The 21,032-nt window shown below is 47.8% G+C and overlaps 1 protein-coding gene across 3 annotated transcripts in view; it reads left to right on the forward strand.

Moving 5' to 3' along the window:
* The window catches only part of SETD1B (SET domain containing 1B, histone lysine methyltransferase), a 127,266-nt gene that overhangs the window by 68,358 nt on the left and 37,876 nt on the right, over window positions 1–21,032 (forward strand). For all 3 annotated transcript variants that reach the window (XM_030219359.1, XM_030219357.1, XM_030219358.1), the window contains exon 7: window positions 13,010–13,777. In XM_030219359.1, coding sequence (XP_030075219.1) covers window positions 13,010–13,777 — 768 coding nt within the window. The remainder of the gene's footprint in view (window positions 1–13,009; window positions 13,778–21,032) is intronic.

Below are 21,032 nucleotides of genomic sequence, written 5' to 3' on the forward strand. Positions count from 1 at the left end.
TTCGCCGAAGCCGTTTTTCCTTCCATGTCATCAGAGACACCCAGCGGCTTCAAACATTGTACTCGGTGTGTGGAGTGGAGGAGTGGCCTAGTGGTTAGGGTGGTGGACTTTGGTCCTGAGGAACTGAGTTTGATTCCCGGCACAGGCAGCTCCTTGTGACTCTGGGCAAGTCACTTAACCCTCCATTGCCTGTCGCAGTGAGCCTGCCATGAGTGGGAAAGCGTGGGGTACAAATGTAACAAAAAAAAACAAAACAAAAAACTGGACCATCTCAGGTACCGATATCCACGCCTGGTGTATCCAGTGCCTTGGGCCCGACCATAGCCCAGCTGCTTGCAGTCTGTGTCTTCGTAAGAAGAAACAGACCCAAGTGTCTCGAGAAGCCAAACGAGAAAAGATTTTTGGGGCTCAGTCCGGTCCTTTGTTGGCAGCATCGACATTGAGGGAAGCATCAACGTCGGGAGTGGAGGTAATGGCTGCTGAAAGACCAATTCGCGCTGGGAGCAGTGAGGCATTGAGTTGGTCTCCACTTGCCTCGAGGCCTCCTGTTATGCAGGCCCCCCGGGACCGACCTTCATCAGACCCGGCCCCGAGGAGACATAAGGATTCCACGTCCTCCTCATTGGTATCGAGGAGTCTCGATGACAGGCGTCGAGCGAAGGCGAAGAAGCATCGTCTTTCTCCTTCGACACATGGTGCCGGGAGCTCCGGGGCGTCGAGGGAATCGGCACCCGAGAAGCGTCGACACCGAGAGGATTGCTCCCCCTCTATTCAGGAGGTGCCGATGCGTCGGTCTTCTGACAGCCCAGTACCTGCTCCCGAGCCTTGACAAATTCTGCCACCGGCTCCTTTACTGACCCACAGCCTTGTCTGATGGCGGCTCTCGACGAGCGCATCAGGGCCCTGTTTCCAGAGCTTCTGGAAAGATTGCTGCAACAGTCTGCTTCGGTGTGGGGGGTGCTTGCACCTTCTGTACCGTCTGCTGCAGCGGCATCTGGCCCTTCGCCTGTAGTAAGGTCCCCGACCTCGGTGCCGCCTGCCACCCAGGTTGACTCCCCTTCGACGTCGGTGAAGGAAGCTTCACCGTAGTCCATGAGGGCATCGACTTCTCGGCGTCGAGGCAGGTTCAGTTTCAGACTGCTCTGAGGGATGTCTTGTCCGATACTGAAGATGAGCATTCATGGGAGGAGGAGGAAGATCCCAGGTATTTTTCTTCTGACAAGTCCTATGGGATTCCTCTGAACCTTCCCCTCCACCAGAAAGGAGACTTTCTCCACCGGAGAGTCTATCCTTTACCTCCTTTGTCCGGGAAATGGTTGCGGCTATTCCCTTCCCTATGGAGGTTGAGGATGAGCCCAGGGCTGAAATGCTCAAGGTCCTGGATTATCCTTCTTCGCCTAGAGATGCTGCAACGGCTCCTTTGCATAATGTACTGAAGGAAGTCCTTATGTGAAACTGGTCGTTCCCTCTGTCTAATCCCGTGATCCTGAAAAAAGCTGAATCCCAATATCGGATCCACGGTGCACCTGCTTTGATGAGGTCTCAGCTACCTCACAATTCCATGGTGGTGGACTCCGCCCTCAAAAGAGCCAAGAGTACTAGGGACTATATCTTGGCACCCCCAGGCAGGGAATCTAGAACCTTGGACTCTTTTGGGAGGAAGACGTATCAGGCCACTATGCTCGCTGCCAAGATCCAGACTTACCCAGCTCTTCACGAGCGTCCACTTGCGGAACTCAGTGAGGCAACTGTCCAGCTTGGTTGATGCACTCTCTCCGGAGCAGGCCAAGCCCTTTCGCCAGGTGGTCAGACAGCAGAAGGCATATTGAAAATTCCTGGCCAGGGGTACGTTCGACACTTTTGATCGCTGCCCAAGGTATAGTGATGCGCAGACTCTCGTGGCTGCGTGTCTCTGACCTGGATCATTCAGTCCAGCAGCAGATGGCGGATGTTCCTTGCCGGGGGGGGGGGGGGGGGACAACCTTTTTGGTAAGAAAGTAGAGGATCTAGTTGACCAGATCAAGAAGCATAATGATGCTATGGATTCTCTCTCCCGCCGGGCGTCTTCTGCTAATATCTCCTCATCCAGAAAGTTTTTTGGAGGGAAGAGGAGTGCTCCCTATTCCTATGTTAGGCTTAGGTACACTCCTGCTTCTTGGCAGCCTGCCCAGGCTCAGTCCCAGCGCGCTCGTTCTCGTCAACAGCGCGCGCCTAAGGTCACTGCGGCTCCCCAGCAAAACCAAGGGATGGGCTTTTGACTGGCTCCAGTTCAGCTTAGCCTCAGTAAATGTGTCCGTACCGGACGTCGGTTGGGGGAAGGTTAATGTTTTTTCACCAAAGGTGGCCTCTTATAACCTCTGACCGGTGGGTTCTTCAAATTGTCCGGTTAGGTTACACCCTCAATTTGGAATCCAAGCCTCCAAATTGCCCACCGGGAGCTCAGTCCTACAGCTCCCAGCACAAGCAGGTACGTGCAGAGGAACTCTCTGGCCTTCTACAGGTCTAAGCGGTCAAACCCATTCCACCAGGGGAAGAAGGGCTGGGATTCTATTCCAGGTACTTCCTTGTGCAAAAGAAAACAGGGGGGATGTGTCCCATCCTAGACCTAAGGGCCCTGAACAAATTTCTTATCCGAGAAAAGTTCAGGATGTTTCCCTGGGCACCCTTCTTCCCATGATTCAGGAATACGATTGACTATGCTCTCTGGACTTAAAGGGTGCTTATACACCTATCTTGATACTTCCAGCTCACAGGAAGTATCTTCTATTTCGGCTGGGAACACAGCACTTTCAGTACCGTGTACTGCCTTTTGGCCTGGCGTCTGCGCCCAGAGTGTTTACAAAATGCCTAGCTGTAGTCGCAGCGTCTCTACGCAGACTGGGAGTGCATGTGTTTCCTTATCTTGATGATTGGCTGGTGAAGAGCACCTTGAAGGAAGGTGCTCTGGAGTTCATGCGAATGACTATTCAGGTGCTGGAGCTACTGGGGTTCATCATAAATTATCCCAAGTCCCATCTCACCCCATTCCAAAAATTGGAATTCATTGGAGCTCTGCTGAACACTCAGACAGCTCGGGCTTATCTCCCCGAGACGAGGGCGGACAAATTTCTGTCCCTGTTGTCCATGGTTCAAGCGTCTCAGAAGGTCACGGCTCGGCAGATGTTGAGACTTCTGGGGCACATGGCCTCCACAGTTCATGTAACGTCCATGGCACGTCTACATATGAGATCAGCTCAATGGACCCTAGCTTCCCAGTGGTTTCAAGCTGTGGGGGATCTAGAGGATGTAATCCAGCTGTCCACCGACTTTCGGAATTCTCTTCAGTGGTGGGCGATTCAATCCAATTTGACTTTGGGGCGACCATTCCAAGTTCCTCAGCCATGAAAAGTGCTGACAATGGATGCATCTCTCCTGGGTTGGGGAGCTCATGTAGATGGGCTCCACACTCAGGGAGCCTGGTCCTTTCAGGAAAAAGTTCTGCAGATCAACCTCCTGGAATTAAGAGCGATCTGAAACGCTCTAAAGGCTTTCAGAGTTCGGCTGTCCAACCAAATCATTTTAATTCAGACAGACAATCAGGTTGCCATGTATTACACCAACAAGCAGGGAGGCACCAGATCTCGCCCTCTGTGTCAGAAAGCCGTCCAGATGTGGTTTTGGGCTCGCCGTCACAGCATGTTTCTCCAAGCCATTTATCTGGCAGGCGTAAACAACAGTCTGGCCAACAGGTTGAGCAGTATATGCAACCTCACGAGTGGTCACTGAACATGGGGATTGTCCGCAAGATCTTCTGAGTGTGGGGCACCCCCTCGGTGGAGCTTTTTGCCACTCAGATCAATCACAAGGTCCTGTTCCAGGCTTCAGGCCCACGACAGACTAGCATCAGATGCCTTTCTCCTGCATTGGGGGACAGGCCTTCTCTATGCGTATCCTCCCATACCTCTAGTAGGGAAGACTGCTGAAACTCAAGCAAGACTGTGGAACCATGATCCTGATTGCACCCTTCTGGCTGCGTCAGATTTGGTTCCCTCTTCTTCTGGAGTTGTCTTCCGAGTAACCGTGGAGATTGAAATGTTTTCCAACCCTCATCACCTTCTCACAGCCTGGATGTTGAGAGCTTAGAATTCGCCTCCTTGGGTTTTTCAGAGGGTATCTCCCGAGTCTTGCTTGCTTCCAGAAAAGATTCCACAAAGAGGTGTTACTCTTTCAAATGGAGGAGGTTTGCCGTCTGGTGTGACAGCAAGGCCCTAGATCCTTGCTTTTGTCCTACACAGACCCTGCTTGAATACCTTCTACACTTATCAGAGTCTGGCCTGAAAACCAACGCAGTAAGGGTTCATCTTAGTGCGATTAGTACCTATCATTGCCGTGTAGAGGGTAAGCCTATCTCTGGACAGCCTTTAGTTGTTCGCTTCATGAGAGGTTTGCTTTTGTCAGAGCCCCCTGTCAAACCTCCACCAGTGTCATGGGATCTCAACGTTCTCACCCAGCTGATGAAAGCTCCTTTTGAGCCACTGAATACCTGCCATCTGCAGTACTTAACCTGGAAGGTCAGTTTCTTGGTGGCTGTTACTTCAGCTCGTAGGGTCAGTGATCTTCAGGCCTTGGTAGTACATGCACCTTATATCAAATTTCATCACAACAGAGTAGTCCTCTGCATGCACCCTAAGTTCCTGCCAAAGGTGGTGTCGGACAGGAAGTTCAATCTGAACCAGTCAATTGTCTTGCCAACATTCTTTCCCCGTCCTCATACCCGCACTGGTGAAAGCAGTTTGCATACCTTGGACTGCAAGAGAGCATTGGATTGGCCTTTTATGTGGAGCGGACAAAGCCTTTTAGACAGTCTGCCCAGTTGTTTGTTTCTTTCGATCCCAACAGGAGGGGAGTTGCCATCGGAAAATGCACTATCTCAAATTGGCTAGCAGATTGCATTTCCTTCACTTATGCCCAAGCTGGGCTGACTCTGGAGGGCCATATCACGGCTCATAATGTTAGAGCCATGGCTGCGTCAGTGGCTCACTTAAAGTCAGCCTCCATTGAAGAGATTTGCAAGGCTGCAACGTGGTCATCATTCCACACATTCACATCTCACTACCTGACACGACAGTCTGTTTAGGCAGTCAGTGCTGCAGAATCTGTTCGGGGTTTAGAATCTAACTCCACCCCCCTAGACCCATTTTTGTTCTGTTTCAGGCTGCACTCTCAGTTAGTTATTTATGATTTCAGGTCAATCTATGTTATGTCCTCGCCCTTGCGAGGCCCAGTTGACCAGTGTTCATTGTTTTGAGTGAGCCTGGTTGCTAGGGATACTCCAGATGTGAGAACAAGCAGCCTGCTTGTCCTCGGAGAAAGTGAAGATACTTACCTGTAGCAGGTATTCTCCGAGGACAGCAGGCTGATTTTTCTCACAAACCCGCCCACCTCCCCTTTGGAGTTATTTGCTTCTCTTTATGCTTTTTGATTTAACTGAGGGAATGCGCTCACGCGATGGGTGGGAAATCAGTCCGCGCACGCGTGCCAGAAGACTCTTTTAAATATTTTGCTAGCAAAATGCCGTCCGATTCCTGGGCCGATGCGGATGTCAACCCACATGTGAGAACAATCAGCCTGCTGTCCTTGGAGAATACCTGCTACAGGTAAGTATCTTCACTTTCTTCCTACATGGTACACTATCTCTGTCTCCATTCCACCGAGTCAACAGCATCTCCCCCAGGACAGCATCTCTTTCTTTCCCCTCCCTCCCTCCCCTCTCCTATTCCCTCCAGTACCCAGTACAGCATGTGCCCCTACCCCTGTGAGTCCAGCACCGCTCTCCATCTCCCACAAACCACAGTCCCACATCTCTCCCCTCTCTCTCTCTGGGTCCCCTGTGGGTAGTTTGGCATCTCTCCATCTCTGCTCAGTCACCCCTGAGTAACTTGGCATCTCCCCTCCCTAGTCCCCCTAGTACTTCATCGTCCCCTCTCCCTGCAGGTCCAGGTTTTCTTTTGCCCATCTAGCATCTCTTCTGACCCCCCCCCCCTTTGAGTCCAGCAGCTCTCTTGACCCTCCCCTCCATGAGTCCAGTAGCTCCCTTTCCCTCCTCCCACCCAGCGCCACTGTGCTTCAAACCTGTCTCCTTCCTGTAGCAGCGATCAACGTACGCTGTCTGCAGCCAACCCTGGAACCTTTCCTCTACCGCATCCAGCCTCTATTTAAATAGGAAATTGCAGCTGGGGGGAGGGGGGATGACATCCAGAGGAAAGGTTCCAGGGCCAGTTGATCACTTCCGCAGCAAGGAGACAGGTTTGAAGTCCTGTGGGGTATGTGAAGAAGCGGCAGGGGTATTTGGACCTGCGGGGGGGGGGGGGGTGTCAGGAGAGCTACTGACTCGCACTGGGGGAAGGAGGGAGAGAGAAATGCTGCACCACGATGAAAGGAAAGAAAAAAAAAGAAGTATCTGCAAATCACACAAAAAAAATTGAGACAGGGTCACAGCCTGCAAACCTTGGGCACCAGAGCTGAATATTTAGTCACCATGGCGACCTGGCGCATGGGGTTTGTCAAGCTCTGAGTTAGTCCAATAAAAAGGTATCGCCTTATTTTCATTTTTGAAAATTATTTATTAATTTATAATGTGGTGATTGGAATATGTCACTCTGAGATCCTGGATAAGGGTTATTAGGGTGGCCCTGGGAATAACTTAGCCAGACAAGGTATATAATTGTGAAAGTAAATGTATTCACCTGAGCCCTGGAACCTGTTATCTCGCAGGCCAGGAATCTCAGATGCAAGTTTCTCAGGTTTAATAGCAGTGTTGAGTAGGCCTCTGGCTAGCAGGCCAAGCAGTCTATGGCTGGTGGGGGCGGTGGCCCAGCTCATCCCAGCCCCGCCCTAAACATAGCCTGTAAGTTCTTCTGAGACGCAGGTCTCCAGCCAGGTTTGCAAATCTTAACAAAGTTGGCTTACCTCAGCCAGGTCACAGCAGCTAAACTCTCTCAGTAAAGGCATAAAACTTGGGGTTCAGTTCTTCCTTCCCTGAGCTTCCCTACCCTCAGCTTTGCTCTGTCTTTTAAACTCCCAGGTATTGGCTCCGCCCTCTCTGAGCTCACTTCCTCTGGGGCCAGGATCTGTGCTCTTAAGGTGGCCAAGGCTAGTTAGAGACAGACTTTTTTCTTAAGGGTGAGGAGCAGTGTTCTATAAACCCCGTCACAGTCACTTTTTGAAATTTGCCTCTGCTCTATTTATATTTTACATAGTACAGAGGGTTATGTGTCATGGTTTATCAGGTGGTACACTGTATGCAGAGTTTGGCTTCTTGGGGATTTAGTTTAATTGTTGACTACATACAGTGGTGGAAATAAGTATTTGATCCCTTGCTGATTTTGTAAGTTTGCCCACTGACAAAGACATGAGCAGCCCATAATTGAAGGGTAGGTTATTGGTAACAGTGAGAGATAGCACATCACAAATTAAATCCGGAAAATCACATTGTGGAAAGTATATGAATTTATTTGCATTCTGCAGAGGGAAATAAGTATTTGATCCCCCACCAACCAGTAAGAGATCTGGCCCCTACAGACCAGGTAGATGCTCCAAATCAACTCGTTACCTGCATGACAGACAGCTGTCGGCAATGGTCACCTGTATGAAAGACACCTGTCCACAGACTCAGTGAATCAGTCAGACTCTAACCTCTACAAAATGGCCAAGAGCAAGGAGCTGTCTAAGGATGTCAGGGACAAGATCATACACCTGCACAAGGCTGGAATGGGCTACAAAACCATCAGTAAGACGCTGGGCGAGAAGGAGACAACTGTTGGTGCCATAGTAAGAAAATGGAAGAAGTACAAAATGACTGTCAATCGACAAAGATCTGGGGCTCCACGCAAAATCTCACCTCGTGGGGTATCCTTGATCATGAGGAAGGTTAGAAATCAGCCTACAACTACAAGGGGGGAACTTGTCAATGATCTCAAGGCAGCTGGGACCACTGTCACCACGAAAACCATTGGTAACACATTACGACATAACGGATTGCAATCCTGCAGTGCCCGCAAGGTCCCCCTGCTCCGGAAGGCACATGTGACGGCCCGTCTGAAGTTTGCCAGTGAACACCTGGATGATGCCGAGAGTGATTGGGAGAAGGTGCTGTGGTCAGATGAGACAAAAATTGAGCTCTTTGGCATGAACTCAACTCGCCGTGTTTGGAGGAAGAGAAATGCTGCCTATGACCCAAAGAACACCGTCCCCACTGTCAAGCATGGAGGTGGAAATGTTATGTTTTGGGGGTGTTTCTCTGCTAAGGGCACAGGACTACTTCACCGCATCAATGGGAGAATGGATGGGGCCATGTACCGTACAATTCTGAGTGACAACCTCCTTCCCTCCGCCAGGGCCTTAAAAATGGGTCGTGGCTGGGTCTTCCAGCACGACAATGACCCAAAACATACAGCCAAGGCAACAAAGGAGTGGCTCAGGAAGAAGCACATTAGGGTCATGGAGTGGCCTAGCCAGTCACCAGACCTTAATCCCATTGAAAACTTATGGAGGGAGCTGAAGCTGCGAGTTGCCAAGCGACAGCCCAGGACTCTTAATGATTTAGAGATGATCTGCAAAGAGGAGTGGACCAAAATTCCTCCTGACATGTGTGCAAACCTCATCATCAACTACAGAAGACGTCTGACCGCTGTGCTTGCCAACAAGGGTTTTGCCACCAAGTATTAGGTCTTGTTTGCCAGAGGGATTAAATACTTATTTCCCTCTGCAGAATGCAAATAAATTCATATACTTTCCACAATGTGATTTTCCGGATTTAATTTGTGATGTGCTATCTCTCACTGTTACCAATAACCTACCCTTCAATTATGGGCTGCTCATGTCTTTGTCAGTGGGCAAACTTACAAAATCAGCAAGGGATCAAATACTTATTTCCACCACTGTAGTTCTACTTGTTTTATACTGGGTGAGGGTCTATTAGCATTGAAAGTCTTTGTAGGATTGATCTGTACTAATCCAGGGGTCAATGCAGAAAGGCTTGCAGTAGAGCCACGTGTGGGTTCTGAGCGCATGGCTTTTATGTGAGCATAATACCATGCAGAAAGCTAAATAAATGCAGATTTTATGCGCAGAAAACTTGCAACTAATAGGAAGGGGTGTGTGCCAGAGACATGCACACAAAGGTTTTGTGGTAAGTGTGGCTTTCGTGTGCATGAGCAAATGAAACTGAAAGTATGAACAGCAGTATCAGCATCTGTTTTCTGTATATAAATATGAGCCTCACAGAAACTTATGGGCAGGAAATTTTTGTGAGGCTCATATTTAGGCACAGAAGAACAGGCGCCATTGTGTGTTTTCACTTTTTATTTTTACTTGAACATGTACAGTGGTGGAAATAAGTATTTGATCCCTTGCTGATTTTGTAAGTTTGCCCACTGACAAAGACATGAGCAGCCCATAATTGAAGGGTAGGTTATTGGTAACAGTGAGAGATAGCACATCACAAATTAAATCCGGAAAATCACATTGTGGAAAGTATATGAATTTATTTGCATTCTGCAGAGGGAAATAAGTATTTAATCCCTCTGGCAAACAAGACCTAATACTTGGTGGCAAAACCCTTGTTGGCAAGCACAGCGGTCAGACGTCTTCTGTAGTTGATGATGAGGTTTGCACACATGTCAGGAGGAATTTTGGTCCACTCCTCTTTGCAGATCATCTCTAAATCATTAAGAGTTCTGGGCTGTCGCTTGGCAACTCGCAGCTTCAGCTCCCTCCATAAGTTTTCAATGGGATTAAGGTCTGGTGACTGGCTAGGCCACTCCATGACCCTAATGTGCTTCTTCCTGAGCCACTCCTTTGTTGCCTTGGCTGTATGTTTTGGGTCATTGTCGTGCTGGAAGACCCAGCCACGACCCATTTTTAAGGCCCTGGCGGAGGGAAGGAGGTTGTCACTCAGAATTGTACGGTACATGGCCCCATCCATTCTCCCATTGATGCGGTGAAGTAGTCCTGTGCCCTTAGCAGAGAAACACCCCCAAAACATAACATTTCCACCTCCATGCTTGACAGTGGGGACGGTGTTCTTTGGGTCATAGGCAGCATTTCTCTTCCTCCAAACACGGCGAGTTGAGTTCATGCCAAAGAGCTCAATTTTTGTCTCATCTGACCACAGCACCTTCTCCCAATCACTCTCGGCATCATCCAGGTGTTCACTGGCAAACTTCAGACGGGCCGTCACATGTGCCTTCCGGAGCAGGGGGACCTTGCGGGCACTGTAGGATTGCAATCCGTTATGTCGTAATGTGTTACCAATGGTTTTCGTGGTGACAGTGGTCCCAGCTGCCTTGAGATCATTGACAAGTTCCCCCCTTGTAGTTGTAGGCTGATTTCTAACCTTCCTCATGATCAAGGATACCCCACGAGGTGAGATTTTGCGTGGAGCCCCAGATCTTTGTCGATTGACAGTCATTTTGTACTTCTTCCATTTTCTTACTATGGCACCAACAGTTGTCTCCTTCTCGCCCAGCGTCTTACTGATGGTTTTGTAGCCCATTCCAGCCTTGTGCAGGTGTATGATCTTGTCCCTGACATCCTTAGACAGCTCCTTGCTCTTGGCCATTTTGTAGAGGTTAGAGTCTGACTGATTCACTGAGTCTGTGGACAGGTGTCTTTCATACAGGTGACCATTGCCGACAGCTGTCTGTCATGCAGGTAACGAGTTGATTTGGAGCATCTACCTGGTCTGTAGGGGCCAGATCTCTTACTGGTTGGTGGGGGATCAAATACTTATTTCCCTCTGCAGAATGCAAATAAATTCATATACTTTCCACAATGTGATTTTCCGGATTTAATTTGTGATGTGCTATCTCTCACTGTTACCATTAACCTACCCTTCAATTATGGGCTGCTCATGTCTTTGTCAGTGGGCAAACTTACAAAATCAGCAAGGGATCAAATACTTATTTCCACCACTGTACACATGTCTGTTACCTCTCATTTATCTTTGAAACTTCTAGACGCTTTCTTCTGGTTGCAAAGGAAGACATAACTGGCAGTTAAAGTTTCAAAAACTGGTATGAAATCCTCTCCACCAACCCTTCTGTGCTGCTCCATGCTTGACGAAAAGTTTCTTGTGTTATGTCAGAAGTCACTATTTCCTCTTCTGCATTGCACAAAATACTTTAAATGCACTCATTACCATTCATTTTAACGGTGTGCAGCCACGTCTTCTGCACGAGTTCCACTCGTGCACCGCAGGGGCGTAGCCAGACACCCAATTTTGGGTGGGCCTGGGCCCAAGATGGGTGAGCAGAAGAACCTCGCCCCGTCCCACAGGTGATTTGGTCTCTCCTTCTCTCGCCTGCATGCCATATGGTCTCTCAAACATCCCCCCTCTCCCGTATACCTTTTAAATAGCAGATTTTCACCAGCAGCGAGCAGCAACTAATACACACTGCTCATGTTGGCCCCACACCCTTCCCTCTGATGCAACTTCCTGTTTCCACCTAGGCAGAAATACATCAGAGGGAAGGGTGTGGGGCCGGTGCGAGCAGCATGTATGTCACTGCTCACTGCTGGCGAAGTTCTGCTACTTACAAGGTATGCAGGAGGGACACTTGTTGGGAGTTTTTGGCTGGTGGGGCTTGGGGATCCCTGCCAGCCACATCATAGGTATGCTGCTACTGGGTGGGCCTGAACCCAAAGTGGGTGGGCCTGGGCCCACCCAAGCCCACCCTTGGCTAAGCCACTGGTGCACCGAATAATGTTGGCGTATACCTCGCAGTGACCGTGTGGCTAATCTCACAGTAGCTTTCTGTATCGGCCCCCCCCCCCCCCCTAGTTTCTTTAGTTTTTTTCAATAGGTGTATTGTTGTTTTAGTACCCACTACAATGTTTATGGTGCTGCCTTTTCCTAGGTAGGCCCTCGTGTGATTCCTGGAAGTTACTGCTATTATGGTATGACAGAATTTCTGTGTAGGGAGGTTGGAGAGGAGTCTGTGACCCTTGTTGCCTGGGGTCCCAGATCACTGTCAGTCCTCCCCTTTCCCTGACCATAATGGGAGAACTACATAGGTCAGGGGGACGAAAAAGAGCAGGTACTATTCCCCTAGAGAAAAAAAAGCAGATTCCATCTTTGTAGGGTTGAACTTTAATTTGTTACTAATAATCCAATCCACCAGTACGTTAAGGTTGCGATTTGTCACTGACAGTCTGAGAGTCATATTGGTCAAAAGCAATGATCAGCACTACCTCTTGATCTAATAAAGATATTTTCAAACTGTAAGTCCAGGTGTTAGCAGTAGGGTCGCAAGTGGGGCAAGAAAAATATTAAAAAGCATAGGGGCCAGGTCAGAGTTATTCAGATAAGAGCAGTATTCAGTGCCATTAATAGCTGCACCGAGTATTGCTGGTCTCTGGATAAATCCCGGCTCTGCCTCTGGACTGCCTCTTCACTATCCTGATAGTGATTTTCAGGAACGTTATGGGGATAATGCTGCCAAAAATCCACGGATGGCCCCTGTCAACGGCATTTATCCAGGTAGTAGATGCTTCTACCAGTAACTGCTTTTAAATAACAGGGTCCATGATGGCCAGAGTACTTAATCCAACACCTTTCAAGAGCACATAATTTACTTGGATCGAGGCTTGGTGGCTTTGTGTTTCTGTGCACTGTTATAGTTCTGAGGCTGACAGCGCTAATGGTGGTGGTGGAGAAGCTTTTTAACGTAATACTGAGTTATGATCAGGGCCGGTCTTGGGGGGGGGGGGGGGGGGGAGGGTAACAGGGCACTTGCCCTGGGACCCCATTCTACAGGGGGCCCTAGACCTGACCAAATCTGGAGGAGGTAGAGCCTACTGCTGAGTTTTGGAACTCCCTTCCAAATTTCTGCCCTGGGCCCCAGCATGGTTAACACTGGCCCTGGTTATGACGGACGTATCTACAAATGCTGTGTCTTCCTGTTTTTCTGTTAATTACTATTCATAGGTCTGACTGCTGATTTAGTCACATTTTTCTTCCTTGTTGCAGGTTCATCCCTCATCAGGGGAGGACATGGAGATCTCTGATGATGAAATGCCAACTGCTCCCATCACAAGCGAAGAGTGTGCTAAGTCAATAGTGGTGAATTCCCCGGTCACCGGTTCTGCTGTGTTGGCTTCTGTAATTCCCATTCCACCCCCAGGATACCCTCCTCTTCCCCCACCACCTCCACCACAGCCAGGATTTCCGCTGCCCCCTCCTCTCCCTCCTCCACCTCCTCCAACTCACCCAGCAGTTACTGTTCCCCCTCCTCCGCTTCCTGCGCCACCCGGGGTCCCTCCTCCTCACATTTTGCATCCATTGCCACCATACCATCCAGGCATGTTTCCCGTGAGACAGGTAGACATGATGAACGCGTTGGGCCACCACTGGGGTAGCATGCCAATGTCCTTTCAGATGCAAACTCAGATGCTGAGTCGCCTGATGCAAGGTCAGAGTTCATACCACTACCCTCCTTTCATAGGAAGCGGGATGCAGTTTGTAAATCTCTCTCCTTACCGCCCTTTTTCTATGGTCGCAAATCTTCCCCATGGACAGCAGTGGCCACCATTCCCTATGTTTGACCCCTCGGTTCCACCACCAGGCTACGAACCTAAAAAAGAGGACCCACACAAGGCCACTGTAGACGGAGTACTGTTGGTGATCGTGAAAGAGCTGAAAGCAATCATGAAGAGGGATCTGAATCGGAAAATGGTGGAAGTGGTCGCTTTCCGGGCTTTTGATGACTGGTGGGCCAAGAAAGAACGTTTAGCAAAGGTAAGAAGCCCTCAAATGATTTATTTTCTGGTGACCTGTTTGATAATGGGATTCAGGTGACAGTTCATTTCTTAACCTTTTATTAATCATCATGTTAAAAAAAAAAAGGAGCAGATCTAATTGAGGGCAATATTCAGACCGCAGGAGTTAGCTGGACTGCCTCCTTCTGTCAGCGGCAAACCCGGAAAATTCAGTTCTGGCCTATATCCAGCAACCGGCATTGAATTTCCAGGGGAATTTTTTTTTTTTTTAAATTTACTGTTATACCAGTGTTCCCAAACCTAGTCCTGGAGGCACCCCAGCCAGTCAGGTTTTCAGGATATCCACAATGAATATTCATGAGAGAGATTTGCATGCACTGCCTTCACTGCATGCAAATGTCTCTCAAGACTATTCATTGTGGATATCTTGAAAACCTGACTGGCTGGGGTGCCTCCAGGACCAGGTTTGTGAACCACTGGGTTATGCCGATATTCATTGGCTGACCAGCTAAGTTATAGTGGCCAAAGATAGACCTTGTGTTCGTGTGGGTCTATCTGGCTGCTAAACTTAGCTGGCCAGCCATTGAATATTGGCGCTAACCGGCTGTGTTGTGCGACATAGCCGGTGACTGGGGTAGCCGCTAAGCGCTAATATTCAGCTGAGATAGCCAGCTATCTTGCAGTGAATATTATTTCTTTATTTATTAGTAGCATTTGCATCCCACATTTTCCCACCAATTTGCAGGCTCAATGTGGCTTACATTTGCAGTAATAGCGGTTGCCATTTCCGGTTAGCAGAATTACAAATGGTGTTACATTAAGGTGCATACATACATGGTAACATACATGGTACATAGCATATATATACCATGTGCATACGTACATAGTAAAGAAGGATACATTAAGGTGTTGCATGAAGGTTGCGTTGGTTGTAACATACGTTTGGTCATCGACTGTAGAGAGACCCTATTCGACATAGGTTTAAGGTGGTAGTGCTTGATCATTACTGGTGCTTAGCCGGCTTAAGGAGCTGTTCCTGGCCGGTTACATAGCACCAAAGATCAGGTGGGTTGTTCTGACTTAGTAAAACCATTCTAGTAGAGACCCAGTTAGAGGCATGTTTACTAAACAGCATTGAGGCCCTGTCATAACTGTTGGGTGCGTGTTTCCCCACACACGTGTTTCCTAAGGTGCCTATTGAGGTGTTATTAGTTGAACCCCCGTTAACTGCACAATTGGCATTTAAAATGTGCTATCTACAGTACAGTGACTGCAGTGTGCGGCTCCCTCTCAGTCTCCGCCCGTTCCCTTCCTAGTCCCTGCCCCAGCCCATCGTAAATAGTTTGCACTGGACTGTTACTGCACAGGCTGTTTTAATGCATGCCTGACGTTAGTGTGTTTTAAATCCATTCTGCTTACCGACCGACCGTAGTAAACCTGCCCCTAATTCAGTAAATCCAGTTAGAAACAAAGGCTTGCCATTTTCATTTTTATTGCAGTGTTCGGTAGTCCACAGACTTACATTTCTGAAGATTGGAATGCTAAAATTAGTGACCATTTATGATTCTAATTTTGTTTCTTAAAGCTTCATGTCCAGGGCTGGAAAAATCCTGGGAACCAGATTACCTGAGTACCTAAAATTTGGCAACTGGTGCCAAAAATTCAGCGAAAACAAAGTTAATCACAAGGAAACAAACAAAAAAAACCCCAACAAATTTAAACGGCTAAACTGAAAAAAAGAGTGAAAAGGAAGAAAAAAAAAACCTATCTCTGGCTCCTACCATTTTTTCCCCTAAAGATCTCCCTGTGCTTGTTGGCATGGCAGCTTTTAAGTTGGCTCTTTTGAAATGTATTGCTCTAGGTGCCATCTGGGATGTGAAAAGTAGATATTTCCACAGCGGTAGGTACATTCACATTTGCAGCTTGACAGAACCCTACAAGCACTGAAGATAGGTCTGCGTTCAGGTTGTTACTTGCTAAATGGCGAACCTCACCTAAGCCTGCCTCTTTCGGTCCATCACTGAGAACACTGACACCATGCAGCTGGAAAAGAAGCTTTTCTGTATAAACAGGAGAGGAGGAGGAGCCAGTCCGGATATGGTCAAAATTATAAAAGCCAATATTTCAGCCCTGTGGTCAGTGTTTTGTTTTTGGAGGGGGTGGGGGTTGTACACACTTGCCACAACATATAAATAATTCATGTATATTTAGGGCCCTGTTTACTAAGCCGCGTTATAGACGCGTTAACATTTTTAACGCGCATTAACCATGTACGAGCGTTAGCTGTGGATGTGCCTATAATATCCATATAGGCGCCTACACGGTTAGTGCGCATGCTAATTGTAGGCGCATTAAAAATGCTAACGCGCCTTAGTAAACAGGGCTCTTAGTGTCACCTCCGAAAAAGTTTAATTAAAAAAGTTAAATACTTATTTCTTTGAACTGACTTATGAATGTTAACTTTTATTGCTTGTCTGGAACCTGTTTACTGTGGGGGTTTTTTGACATTAAGGGGGTTGTTTACTAAAGCTTAGCTCGAGTTATCTGCAGCAGGGCCCATTTTATTCCTATGGGCTTTGCTGCAGATAACTCGAGCTAAGCTTTAGTAAACAACCTCCTAATTCTGTTTGTTTGATGTTTTATTTGTATTTATGATGTATGTTATTTTTGTATTCCACCCAGAAGAAAATATAAGACAGCCGTTTTTCTGCCCTAAATTAAACCTCGTAGTTCTACGGACAGGGCTGAATATCTTCAGCTGTCTGTATAGTTAAGTGGAAAATCCTTGCTTTACCCCAGCACTATCCCGTGTGCCAGACAGTCTGCAAGAGTTTCCAGTGGCGATATCTGTATAGTTCAGCTGAAAATTGATGGATTGGGAGATCATGTATTTTGCTTTCACTGCTAAATGTATATAACCCTTTGAATATTGGCCAATATTTTATAGATTTGATTATTCAGAAAATAAAAACACTTTCATATTGTTATAACCAACAGATAAAAACGACAAAGATAGCATTGGCCCATTAAGAATCATTTTTCTGATAAGAGTTAAAATCCTTGACTTACACCACTAGTACTTGTGGCCAAGTCTGCCCACGATGCAGGCAGGTGTGCAAATGACAAAGTAGTTTTTAATATCGGTAAAACTTCTTCCCTTCTCAGATTTCTGAGGTTTTGCTTTCACCACCAAGCCTACTAAGTCAGTAGAAGCCCTTTTCTTTCAGTCTGGTAGCTTCCAGCTCTTTGCTGATATTTTTCGCAGTTAAGATGTTGGGGTTTTTTTTGTTGTTGCCCCATTTGCATAAGCAAATCAGAGCAGTGGGCCAGCCAGAGTAGGCAAATCCTTATCCTGCCTGGAATCCCCCCTCCCCTCCATCGCCACTCCAGGTACACTGCAGATAATTTGTTCTCTCACCTCCTTTTTAAAATTTTTTTTGAAGTCTTTATTGAATGTTGAGAAACATAACAAGGGGCAAACTAACATACAACAGGAAGCTTGATCAAATACAGTAAATAATGGAGGGAACCCCCCCCCCCCCCCCCCCAATAACAGAGAAATCCTGCCTCAACTGAAAGAGGTTCTCAAGTAATGAAGCACAAAGGCAAATACACACTTCCAACAGTTGTAACAGTTTTCCAAAATAAAATTATCCCCCACCACAGGTCAGAACCCCCCCTCCCCCCTCCCCCAAAGAGTTCTCTCACCTCCTTTACTCCATCCCCTCTGATTTGCAGAAGTGCTTCAGGGAACCTTCACTCCATTTCCTCTGATTTGCAAAAGTGCTTCGGGGAACCTTCGCTGTCTCTCCCCATCCCCATGTCTGCTTCCTCTCAAGCAGTGAGGATGAATGTATTTCTAAAGAATTTGCTCATACAATACAATTATGCTAAAAGTGGATTAATATGACTGTAGGCTCTGTGCAGTTTATCTCCCTCTGCACGCCTTTGTTTAAAGTTGAAAGTGCTCCAGCCCAGCCAGTGTCAAGAGAGAGAAGGCTGGGCTCAGCGGGCGAAAAAGCGTCCAACGGGAGCAATGAGAGCAGGTGGGCCGGGGCCCATCCACTTAGAGCTCAGGCCCACCCAACAGCAGCACATATTTAGTGCTTGCTAGTGGGGATCCCAAGCTCCGTCAGCTGAAGACCTCCCCCTGATAGTGCTGAAAACATTGCTCTCCACTTCAGCAGTCTAAGCTTCCTAAGCTGCTGATACTGGCCTCATCTCATTGGGGAGGGGGGGGGGGGAGAACACTTGGTGCCCACCCACTTCTTGACTAGGCCCACCCAAATTCTGCTGTCTGGCTACGTCCCTGAGTGAGAGAAATTGGGAAGGTGTTTATATGTATCAGCCAATATCCCCTATATTCCAGGAGGGGGTAACATTCAGAGAGGATCATAAGAGATTTACACCAACTGTCAAAATACAGTCAGTGGATTGTATCTAGATGGGCCTTTTTTTTAGATGTACACGATCTTCTAAAACCCTATGAACCCCCTCTACCACTTTGATCTTCTTAGCAGGCCCTCTTGTGCTGCCAAGTACCGGTAAACAATCATTTGGGGTGTTGGGCCCTGAACTGTGGAATGGTTTTTACCCAAATGCATTGTTCTGGAACATTGAAAAACTTCTGAAAGCGTGGTTTTACAAAAGACGCTTTTCAAGATGTCTCAGAAACAATTTCGGACTGGCTTTGGAGACTGATATAAGGGCTTGTTAAAGAAATTAGGGGGGGGGGGAAGGTGGAATTTGCTCTGTTCTGTGTAGTAATTATGGGGCCCTTTTACCAAGCTGCACTAAAAAGTGGCCAACGCTGTTGTCAGCGAGTGGGTTTTTCTGTGCGCTGTGGCCATTTTTAGCGTGGCGGTAAAATGGCCGCATTTCCATATGTTTCTTTAATGACCACGCTTCAATTTCCCAATTAGCCTGTGGCCATTACCGCGGGAGCCCTTACGGACACCTATTTTGTTGGCGCCAAGGACTCCTGCACTAACCCTGTGGTATTCGTACAGCATGCAGCAACGTGCCCGCGCTACCCAATTAGCACAGGGCACGCCTACTCTCTGCCCGTAGTCACGCCTTCCGTGCTGAAAAAAAAAAAATTTCAGCACAGGATTAGTGCCCGCTGAAGGGTACACTACCGCGGGATGCCTCGGCGCGTCTCACAACAGTGCTTTTTGTTGCACGGTAGGTAGTGTCTACCGCAGCTTAGCAAAAGGGCTCCCCATATTTTTAATTGTAATTCACCTTGAGCTGCTTTGGTGAGGTGAGCATTCAAATTTGTAAAGTTGCAACTCGAACCACCATAGCAGATAGGCCATTTCAGTTTTTATCTGTTGTCATGTGCTGTGCTACCCGGAAAGGCCCAGTTTGTTTCTACCCGAAATAAGAAGTGGTAGTGCCGGGGTTAATTTTCTAACAGACACAGATATCTCTTTATAAAATTAGCTGCCCAAATCGGTCCTGGTAGCGCACAAATTGTCACACAAAAAGGTACCGCTGTTCCAAAGAAAGTGTAAGGGTGTTTGTCTGTCAACCACACTTGCACACGCCACTAAAGCTGTATCCTTCAATTTTACTTAATGTAGATAACGGACCATCAGTAATGATTCTCGATCACCATGAGATTTTCATCTGGTTGGTAAAATCGATCACTATATATCTTCATCAGTCCATATTTTTAACGTTAATCCTTCCTTCAATATAAATGTTTTTATTACTTTTTATAATTTTTTTACTTTATTAAGAGAAGGAGAGTTTGTTTCTTTCAGCACCAGGCTGGGGCTGTTCACATGAAATTGCACAGTCAAGGCCTGTTCCTAGACCATTGGGGATTTGGTTCAGAACCTGAGCCCCCTGGTGGAGGAAGAGGAGAGGCTCATTCAGACTCATTCTGGATGCCTCAATTCCACATGGAGGCCTTTCAGTCCGTGATTGCTTCCATTTTTCCTCAGTGAGTTGTTGGCATTGCTTGACCTGGCAAAGGCTTTGTTCCACATTCGCATCAGGCCAGCTTGACTCAAGCACTTCCTTCGATTCTGCATCCTGAGCAGTCATTTTCAGTTCAGAACTCCTCGCACCTTTTTCCCATGTGATGGTAGTCATAGTGGCTCAGCTGCGTAAGCAAGGGATCCAGGGCACCCCTATCTCTGATTGGCTGATGAGAGCTGACTTGGAACCTGAGTCCAGGAGGGTCATGGCCCAAATGATCCAATTCCTTGTGGGGTGGGTCATTAATTACGCCAAGAGTCATCTGGCACCAACCCAGCACCTGGAGTATTTTGGTGTCCTCTTCGATACCAGTTGGGGAGGTGGTGATCTTCACAGAGGAGTGAATGCTCAAGTTACAGGCCCAGAAGTGCAGGATGTGAGCCCTGGAACTCCTGAGGGTTTGTGGGATTATTTTCAACTCCTGGGCTCCATGCCTGCAACACGAGGTGGTTCCATGGGCAAGGACCCACAAGAGACTGTGTCAAGCAGCCCTTCTTTCCGACTGGTCTCTGCAGTTGCAGGAGTATGAGATGCGTTTCCCTCTAGGGAGTTTTCTCTGTCGAAGCCTGGCCTGGTGAGACAGCCTGGGGCATCTGCTCCAGGACTTCTCTTGGATTCCACCCCTAAGTGGCTGATAGTGACCACCAATGCCAGCCTTTGGGGCTGGGTAGAACATTGCTTGAGTCGGGTAGCGCAAGGGTGCACTTCCAAGCCACAGCCATCTTGGCCAATTAACCAACTGGAGAAGAATGGCATTCATCTGGTCCTACTATACTTCCTACCCCTAGTGAAAGGGAAGGAAGTTCGAGTGATATCAGACAGTGCCATACATCAAGCAAGGAGAAGCCAAAATGGATTTTCTCAGTCAAAATGTGTTGGATCCTGAAGAATAGGAGCTGAGTGCACATGCATTTCAACTCCTGGTAGATTGGTGGGGTCAGCTGACCTTTTCATCTAATGGCTTCATGACTAAATTCAAAGACTCTGCAGTTTTTCAGTTTCAGGAGGGAACCAAGGCTGGCAGGCATAGACACTTGGGTGCATCCATTTCCCAGGCAGGAACCCCTGTACATCTTCTCTCATTAGCTACTGATTGAACATATTCTACATAGGTTGTGCACCATCTATGCTTGGTACTTTTCCATGCAGATCTGGTGTGTCTGGTGGAGGGAACCCACTACCTCTCCCCTGAGATCAAGGCATGTTTCGGCAGGGACCAGCAGAGATGAAGGATCTCAATCTCTTTTGACTCACAGCCTGGCCCTTGAGAGAATGGGTCTGAAGGA

This window comes from Microcaecilia unicolor, chromosome 11, assembly GCF_901765095.1.
Source record: "Microcaecilia unicolor chromosome 11, aMicUni1.1, whole genome shotgun sequence".
Taxonomy (NCBI): Eukaryota; Metazoa; Chordata; class Amphibia; order Gymnophiona; family Siphonopidae; genus Microcaecilia; species Microcaecilia unicolor.